The sequence below is a fragment of the Pseudorasbora parva genome, chromosome 4 (genome assembly GCF_024679245.1).
Source record: "Pseudorasbora parva isolate DD20220531a chromosome 4, ASM2467924v1, whole genome shotgun sequence".
Taxonomy (NCBI): domain Eukaryota; kingdom Metazoa; phylum Chordata; class Actinopteri; order Cypriniformes; family Gobionidae; genus Pseudorasbora; species Pseudorasbora parva.
In genome coordinates this window covers 50,347,272-50,357,228 of record NC_090175.1, presented here as the reverse complement: position 1 = coordinate 50,357,228, position 9,957 = coordinate 50,347,272, and the positions used below count along the sequence as shown (strand labels likewise).

Sequence of the window (9,957 nt, the reverse complement as noted above, 5' to 3'; positions counted from 1 at the left end):
CTAGGCAGATGTTGGGAGCCTGGGAAGAACAGAAAGTTGGCAATGAACTCATGATAAAATTATTTTATTGAATGATCTTAGTTATGTCTGTCCAGTTAAACTTTATCTGACCAGCACAAATCCATCAAGTATAATTATACCACAAGCAATAACAATGCAAAATCTCTTGGTTAATGTAATGAGTTTACAATTTGTTTGTATGGTTATTGTGAATGATTCATTCGATTAAAGATAACCATAAAATGAACTAATCAATGTAAAAGAAAACCACACATGTATTTAGCTCAAATCTAAACAGGTTACTTGCTACAAAGAATTCTTAGATCCTTCAGATTAAAACCTCATAATATAATAAAATGACAATCAATGTAATGAGTATATAGGTAAATGGTTTAAATGATTGTTATAAGTGATTATATAGTGTATATTAAATGATTGTTATAAGTGATAATATAGTAAATTGATTAAGTTATAGATGAGTTAGTGTATATTAAAGGAAGAAAATAAAACATTACAAATGTATGGATGCTCTCTTCAAGTTAAGCACACAAAGTTTGCTTCAAAGAATTATTAGATCCTTCACATTTCATAATAAAGAGCACTAATTAAATTTCTAAAATAGAAACCAAAAATATCTGCCTATAAGTTTTTTTGCTGTGCTGAATATATATTAAGCTACAACTTCTTGAGAATTTAATTTTGTTGCATTAAATCTGTTGCAAACAATTATATGGTATTCAAAAGGATGCGTGCTTCTTCCAGACGTTTCTGGCGACTCAGTAAGGTCTTCCGCTTTTGTCCAATGGCAACGTCTTCTTCAAGCAGGTTATCTATGTCATCTTTTTCTTTCAGCAGCTCCATCATGCTTTTGTCCAGCTTCAAAGCTGATTCATGGAGCAACATATAGAGGATCACCTTTGGAATGTGGTCAGCTAGACGCTTGCTCGTTATCTGGAAGATAAGACAGATCTCAGATATACATTTGAGTTATCTGACATCAAAGAAAGCTGTTGTTCTGTCACTTACCATGTAGTAGGCCCGAAGGCGCTCCATCATCTCATACAAGGTGGGATCGCTCACTGAAGAAAAGAAAAAAACAGAAAAAAATGTCCAATTTACTCATCATAATCATATTATTTGGGATCTACTCAACAAACGTGTTTTTCTCTTCTAAACGTGATTTCTTTGCTTTCGATTAATGTAATTCTCTAAAATGTGCAATATCTTCTTTTTCTTTCGGCTGTTCCCTTCAGGGATCGCCACAGCGAATCATCTGCCTCCATCTATTCCTATCCTCTGTATCCTCTTCTCTCAGACCGACTACCTTCATGTCCTCCTTCACTACATCCATAAACCTCCTCTTTGGTCTTCCTCTTGACCTCCTGCCTGGCAGCTCTAACCTCAGCATCCTTTACCGATATATTCACTCTCCCTCCTCTGAACATGTCCAAACCATCTCAACCTGGCCTCTCTAACTTTGTCTCCGTAACATTTCACATATGCTGTCCCTCTGATGTACTCATTCCTGATCCTTTCCATCCTTGTCACTCCCAAAGAGAACCTCAACATCCTCTAAATTGTGCAATATACTAGATTAAATTATTTGGGGTGAATGTGAACCAAGTGAACTTAATTTTTTTTTTTTTTTTATGCTGAAATAATAGTTCCCAGCATGCTTTGCCTTGGATTTGACAAGTAGAGTAAACATTTTTAAATTAAGTGTTATTTTATGTGTTTTGGGTCAAAATGAGAACGTTAGGGGAGACGTTATATTGTTTAATTATGTTGTAATGATTAGAAGCATTTAAATTACACTGGATTACCATATAAAACACTTGCCATTAAAGAGTATTTCATAATTAGCACTTGGCTAGTTCATTATGTGACTAATAGAATGAAAGTTAGTTAGTACAGTAGTTGTCTTAAAAATCATTCAAGTGAAAACAGACAAAAATAAAATAAACTTGTGTTTTGTGATTTGCTTAGAGGCAGGGTCTCAAGCCCTACTGTGCTCATCACTTGTTAGGGAGCCATATCATTGTGAGACTACTCAGTTTGGTTACTTAAAATGAACTTAATTATATGATTTTGAAGTTATGTAAACAAATTATATTTAGCTTAATTGATTCATGTGGAATTGATGTACATGATTAGATCATGTAAATCCAATAGTAGCAGGGAGAGCCTGCAATTACCCTTTTCTTCAGTTTCTTCATTCTTTTTCAGCTTATCCTTTACAGCTTGCAGGCTCTCCCTGTATATGCCATCTTGACTGTAAACAATGAGTTCCATCTCGAATTGGGTCTTCAGCATCTTTTCTGCCTCGGACTCCTTATCTTGCTTGATGTCTTCAATTTTTGTCTAAGAAAGTGTAAAAAAAATAAAAATACGGAAAACCTATGATTTCTCAATAAGGATAAGAAGTGATAAAACAGCAGAAAAATACATATCTAAATCAGATTATTTAAAGGTGTCCCTGAAACTTTGTTACTTAAAAGTAATGTGATTTATTGGTTTGAAATATAATAGCATTATAACTCAATCAATCGCTGAAAATGTCAACTTGGTTCAAGAAAGCAACCTTAAATTAGTTTGATATAAACAATTTGAATTTATGTATTTCCAGAAAGAAAGAAACAATAACCTTTGCAATTTTCACAAGATTAGGGAAACCATTGAAGCTGTCCTGGGCCAGTTGGGTGAACGTATTTCTAACCATATCTATGAAAACATAAACACACTGTTAATACAACTTATTTAGCACCAAAAAAAGTTATAATTTCTTTCATAAGCTTCATTATCCATTGAATCCAGATATCAGAAGAAACTGTGCTGTACCTTTATGCTAAGCGAAATGTAGATTTAATTTAGGGAAAATCTTTTCTGAGCAATTTAAGGTTGCGTGCCTTATTCAAGGACAAAATGAGGAGTTCATGGGTACCCTGTCTATGATATTGATCAACTAAGCAGCAAAACTCTGTGCCGTCAAAAACTGCATAAACTGGAAAGTTCATTGAGGCTAAAATGGATTTAGATTTCCTGGTTTTCGGCAGGTCTAAGATTCCATTTTTGAAGAAACAGTTCTAAAGAATGACAAAGGGCCAGTGTGCACCAAGTGAAATGGAATAATTTAAAATATCAACATGACATCATGATTTTGCGGAAACATACACAGCACTTTCTAAAGCCAAGTGTTGTGTTATCTATACGCATTTTGAGTTATCCGCGTGTATTTCTCAGTATGTCTATGCCGTGTGATTCCACGTGTATATAAACCATCATATCCGCGTGTATGTCTACGGCCTAACGAACCATCATATCCGCGTGTATGTCTACGCCGTGTGATTCCGCCAACCTGATCTCACAGAATTAATATTTATAGCCTAATTTTGTATATTGGAGCAACAAACTCCACTTCTACCCTAAACCTACCCACTCTCAACAATATAAAACACGTAACAGGCAAATAAATGTACAGTCACATGTATTTATTGTAAAAACCAACCAAAAAACTGTATAAAAGAATCAACTCATGTTGCATTCCAAGTCTTCTGAAGTCATACGATATCTTCATGTGAAGAACAGAGTTGATTTTAATGTTTTAGTCGCTGAAATGATGTCCGCGCTCCTTTGCGAAAGAACACACACAAACACGCACTCGTTCATTCATATTTCTAATTCAAATGATACAAGTTTGGAATGACGCAATCGGTCACGACACACACTAGAGTTAATGGCATTTTACAATCAAAGCTGACATGATGACGCAATTGGTCACGAGACACACATTTCTTCACTCAAATCAATCATTTGGCCTCGGAGCACTCGGAATATTTGTACTTTCAGAATAAATTGTACCTGCAGTCATATCTGCCTGTTGTATCCTTTTTATTATAATACACAAATAGGTAGGTTTAGGGAAGAGTTTGTTACGCGATCAAATAGAAATTTGAGTCTACTATTCAACAAATAGTAGTTTATAAACATACTAAATTGTAATTATTTTTTTTTTAAATGTAAAAATAAAGAATGTTTCTTGTGATGGGTAGGTTTAGGGGCTTGTGTGTGTGTGATGGGTAGGTTTAGGGTCTGTGTGTGTGTGATGGGTAGGTTTAGGAGCGGTGTGTGTGATGGGAAGGTTTAGGGGTAGGGGCAGTGTAGGGGGATAGAAAGAAAAGGTGTTGATAAATGCAAAAAAACGATTGTGCGTCTTGATAGCACGGCAAAATGGCATACGAATTGGCGTGTCTGTCATACTCCATTTCATGAGATCATTCTGAAAATATAAAAAACAATACAAACTGGAGATTTTCTTTAGCATCTGTATGGCAGGTTTTTCCAACCGCTTCATCTGCCCACCAACAAGTTCTTCAAAGGTATTGTAAAGGATGAATCCTTCAAGCTCTCTTCCTCGGTCAGTGATACCGTTTTCCTTTATCTCATTTATGTCTGTAAAGGATTTATGAACAATGTCAGAATCTCTCAAATTTACATTACCACAGGAAAAAAAAATTTCTTTTTTTTTTCAAAGTGTCTATCAAGGGACAAGTGGCAACTCAATCAGATGTTTATACATTAAAGAAAATGAATGTTGTCAAATAATCCAGACATCACTGTTGATCTATTAAAGCATCAGAAAGTGATTATTAAAAAAAAAGTTAGTTAGAATTTTAAAAAAGAACAACAGCAACAGTATGGGTACCAAATATATGTTTCACTTACATAATTCTCCGTCCTGATTCAAGAAGTTATTCCATTCGGTAAATTCTTTACGAAGTTCTGGAAAAATCCGTAGATCTGATGCACATTTAACTGCTTCCCCTTTGGTCAGTTTGAGAGTGTCTTCTGTGAAAGCTTTAAGTTTCTAAATTCAGTAATAAAATGTTAAATATGTCAGTAAATCACTGATTTCAATATTATACTGTGTAGATTGCAATGCTGAACTCACATCCCTAAGAATGTTCCATCTTTCTGCCGGATCTAAAGGTAGTCTCTTGCCATATTTCTCCAGTTCCATCTGTGTTTCAGTAAGCCTTTCATCGATTTGCTCTTTTAAATTAGGCAAGGATTTCTACATAGCAGAATAGTCAATATTAATATAAGATAAAGTATGTGTATTATAGTCTAAAAATAGTCTATTTTGTAAAATAAACTAAACAAAAAACATTCACCTGAATGTGATGAACTAACTCAATTGTTAGTTTCTCAGCCAATTTAGGAATAGTAGCAAAACCTTCTTCATAGAGTTTTCTGGGAGATAAAATATATATATATATATATATTGGGTACTAATTTGTATGTGCATTTTATGGGCATAATGCAGATGATTTATTAAGAAACATTATGCAAATAACCAAAAAACACAAATAAGACCTCTGATAGGAAGAACATTCTTGCTTACATAAAAGTTCTCACTACAGTATTTTTCAGAATATCAGTCACATTCATTTGTCATCTGAAATGTCCTGCGACTTATAAACCTATTCTAAAATTATTTAAAGCATGCCAAGCATGCAAAACATAGATAGTACTTTAGTTTTGCTTTAAATAAATGCATTTAGGCTTGCTGTTTATAATGTTGGAAATATGACCTCACAAAAGTACACCCCTCACATTTCAGCTACTCTTTTAGTATATCTTCTTAGGGGACGATACTATATAAATGAAACTTGGATCTATTTGAGAGTAGTCTGTGTGCTTCTTGTATAGCAGTATAGATTTACTGTCCTCTGAAAAACTTAACATACAGCCATTATTGTCAAAATAGCTGGCAACAAAATTGGCTCACTAGAAATATTGACACGTTAGACATTTTTGACATTTTTGACATGTTCACTGACACTTTTGTTGCCAGCTATTTTAAACAATAATGTCGGTATGTTAAGTTATTTTCAGAGGACAATCAGAGTAAATCTATACAGCATACGAGCAGCAGCACACAGACTACTCTAAAATACATCCAAGTTTGATTTCTAGAGTACTGTCCCTTGAGAAGATACATTAAAATGGATGTAAGGGCTGGGTGACCTCACTTTTGTGAGATACTGTACATTTATGTGACTTTTTTCTTTCTTTCTCAAGAATGCAATTTTGGGATATACTATTTCAGCTTGAATCTTAATAAATAATTACATTTGACTGTATACTCACCTGAAATGAGGATGGTCTTTGAAAAAGACATTCTCTTTTGCAGTGGCATCATCAAGACTGACATTATTTGTAATATCATTTTGTCCTCTGCACTTTACAATCATGTAGCCTTTACAAAGGGGAATGACCTCATTGTGCACAATGTCTACCACTGTCCCTTCAGTGCCCTTATCCACCAGGTCCGGCTTGGTTAAGATGCCTGTTGTGTAGCAACAATATTATCAGAACAGGAATGGTAAACTATGGTTTTACTGATGTATAGCATTGAAATGCAATGAGTTATGCACACCTAAAGTCCTTTCTCCATTAGGGTCCTCCTCCTGCGCCATCTTCAATGCTTCTGTGGTCGCGATGTCAACATTGCATGGCACCACAACCAGATTGATTGTTTCTTGCTTTGAAACAAACTTTCTGATCAGTGTCTTAGTCTAGAAGAAAGGCATTTGATTAATGATTCTGTGTCTTTAAACAGACCATTACATGGTCTTTCCAACAAAATATAAACAAAATATCATATGAAAAATATAATAAATGTTATATATATATATATATATATATATATATATATATATATATATATATATATATATATATATATATATATATATATAATATATATATAAATATAACATTTATATATATATTTATATATATATATATATATATATATATATATATATATATATATATATATATATATATATATATATATATATATATATAACATTTATATATATATATATATATATATATATATATATATATATATATATATATATATATATCATGGTTTATTGAAACCATCATGAGAAAGTTAAATTTACCTGATCTCCAATATTCTCAGGCTGACCATTGACAGCCACTCGTGCAATCCCAGGGAGGTCAATGAGTGTGAGGTCAGGAACATTGGCAGAGGTGATCTGCAGACTGATGAGTTCATCACTAATACCATCACCTACTCCAGTTATCACATCCTGGGCTGCAAACATAGTAAGTGTGTTTGATATGGCTGTACTTTCCTTCCAGTAAGAAGGAAAATACAGACTTTGATTGATTGCCTCTTGGTTTCCAACTCTCAAATCAAAGTCACTAAAAGGTGTCATGAACTAGCTTTTTATTTTTTTATATTGTTGTCTGAGGTCAACTTATGACATTTGCGTTTTTACTTCAAAAACATTATAATAAGTAAGAAATAGGCTATTTTCTACACTGGTTTTGAGGCTTTCTCCTGAGTTTTGATGGGCGTGCCGCACTGAAGACTTGGAAGTAAATGCCCATGGATAGGATTGGATAAGATTTGAATATTTAATGACCTTCTGCTCCCCTGTCAGTTCACATGAGGGATTGTTTTGAAAGCGGCAACTGGAATGATTCACAGGGCTTGTAAAACGTCTTTATCAAACAAACACAATGATTAATCTCACATCGACCTGCGATTGATTGGAATGTTATTTTTTATTACTTGGCACGCCCGAACCGAGGATCACCTTGAACTGTTCATCACACACACACACACACACACGCACGCACAGCCTATCAAGTAGAGTGAGTATACAACACACATCCATAAGGAATTTTATTTCACTATTTAACATTTTTCGGCCTGTAGACGGGCTTATATTTTTATAGCCCGTCTGGAAAACACAGCCCCGTGACGTTAGGCTTTTGCGTGCCCTGCCCTATACATGTCCTAGTCTGATCCTGAATATCAACATATATATATAAAAACATGTTTTACTAATATAAGTATTTTATTTTGCACCATTCCTGTCGGATCCAATATAGAAGGCACAGCATTGTGGTTTAAAGGGTTACTTCAGTGATTTAGCATATGGCTTTGTATCAGTAGAACCCTGGGAGTATATTCAAATGATTGTGTCTTCAAAAGAGTCTTCAAAGAGAGTCTTCAAAAATAGTTTCACATTTCTACTATATTAATGACCCAGTTTAAATACAAAGCTTAATGCTAAATAACTGAAGTAACTCTTTAATCTCAATATCTCTGCAAATCCAGCTCCACCTGGGTCTTGTTTACAAACGATTCCACTGTGAAATTAAGCGAACAAACATGCAATGTCTTATGCACATGAGCTGGAACTTCATTAAAAATAAAGTCCAACCACTCATTCCTAATATTATATTCCGAAGGAAGCTTATGCATGGACTGTGTTCTTCCACATCCAGGGACAGCACAAGATCTTGCTATCTTCAGTATGTTTATTGCTCGGTAGTGCGATCAGTTTAGCTCCACGAGTCAGTGGGCGGGGCTACAGAAGCAGATACATATTCTTCTGTTGAGCCGACGTTTCAGCATACTATGACGTCAAAGGGTTGGCATATTCTGAGATCGATCGTTTGCTTGGTCTGGTGTTAATAAAAGCTTTTCTTTGACAAACATGAAAATTTTCAACTTACAGGATTTTTTATATCACAATTAACTTTTAAATATCAAAGGCTCAAGGGAAAGTTGATTTCTCAATTCATCACCCCTTTAAATGTTTGATCTTCCCACATGAATTTGGTACTGTTAGTACTATATACAGTAACAAAGTTAACCAGAAGTAAATCTTTTTTTGAGTTTATGATTGTGCTGTTTATTTGGTGGCAAAGTTAAATGGAAAGTTAATTCTGAAAGCTGATTTAATTATTTATAGTTAATTATATTTAATTATACATATTTTTCTACATTAGATATAAGACATGAATAAATGTCTTGCATTTTCTACCTTCACGAATCTTTGCCTCCACTTCTGCTGGGTCATAAAAGTCTTCCTCGTCGTCCTGGTAACTGATTCTCCCATGCCACTTGTCCTCGTCTTTAGTTCTTATCATCTTGAGCTCAAGAGGGCATCGTGTAACAATTCCTTACAAAACAGGAAAGAGTGGATGTACGACATATGCTGAACTCAGAACTGTATACTAGTGTGCTCTTACTATTTTTATCATATCTTTAGGAATAATAGGCGTAGTATGCAATTCCAAAATTCAGTAAAATTTTGACCATGTATTTTTTTAGTGCCCTATAGTACCGTGCAAGTTCTATATATTATGATCATTTAATATCATAGCAAATAAGATAGTACCATCACTTTGCCGTAATATTTGTTAGTAAAGCTGTAGTTTTTCTGTAGGCTTTTACATATGTATCTATGTTTTAGTTTTATATATGTATATTTTATGCATTGTCCTTACCACTTCCCCTGGGTAACGCGACTCCTGACAGCGCCTCTAGAATAGAACTCTTTCCTGAGCTTTGGTCACCAATGACGGCGATGGCAGGCAACGCAAGGTCCTTTTCGACTCCTAAAGACCGTAAATTATCAATGGTGTCGATGTAAGGGCGGATTTTTTCCTCATATTGCTGACTGAAGGTGTAGCTCAATTTCTTCATCATTAACAACGTCGAAATATCAAAATAACAGAGACAAATATTTCTGAAAGATATAACAGCTGTTGTGCACTCTTCGATAGTCTCAAAGTGATGCTGTTTCAAAGTGAATCCAATAGCGGTTTTATACTTTGGTAAGTTCAATTTCCTGGAACTCCCTATACAAAAAAATGTGTCTGCAAACCAGCAGATCCTGTTATAAATAGTTAATTACATAGCGATCTTATCTTATTCTTGTTAACACTTTACAATACGGGTGGATCATATGCACACAAAAAAAAATCTGTTAAAGTTAAAATACTGGCAGCAGAGGCGCCATCGTCTACTGTAATTCTACAATCTGAATGCTGTGAAATTGCTATAATTCATCACTCTCAGAAAAAATAGAACCAAAGCTGTTACTGGGGCAGTATCTTTTT

At 34.3% G+C, this 9,957-nt stretch overlaps 1 protein-coding gene across 3 annotated transcripts; it reads right to left on the bottom strand.

Moving 5' to 3' along the window:
* Nucleotides 1-661: 661 nt before the first annotated feature.
* Nucleotides 662-9,541, bottom strand: LOC137074151 (interferon-induced GTP-binding protein MxB-like). 3 transcript variants are annotated; one of them, XM_067442841.1, is made up of 14 exons: nucleotides 9,343-9,541; nucleotides 8,877-9,014; nucleotides 6,975-7,129; nucleotides 6,440-6,578; nucleotides 6,151-6,349; nucleotides 5,172-5,250; nucleotides 4,949-5,071; nucleotides 4,723-4,864; nucleotides 4,303-4,479; nucleotides 2,645-2,721; nucleotides 2,196-2,361; nucleotides 1,950-2,006; nucleotides 1,027-1,079; nucleotides 662-951 (listed from the first exon to the last, which is right to left on the bottom strand). In XM_067442841.1, exons 1-14 carry the CDS (start codon nucleotides 9,539-9,541, stop codon nucleotides 727-729), a joined length of 1,929 nt encoding a protein of 642 aa, XP_067298942.1. In that variant the 3' UTR covers nucleotides 662-726. The 3 variants fall into 3 exon arrangements, with proteins under 3 accessions (XP_067298942.1, XP_067298943.1, XP_067298944.1); XM_067442842.1 differs by lacking the exon at nucleotides 1,950-2,006 and having other exon boundaries at nucleotides 1,027-1,070; nucleotides 2,157-2,361; XM_067442843.1 differs by lacking the exon at nucleotides 1,950-2,006 and having other exon boundaries at nucleotides 1,027-1,094; nucleotides 2,187-2,361.
* Nucleotides 9,542-9,957: the final 416 nt, after the last annotated feature.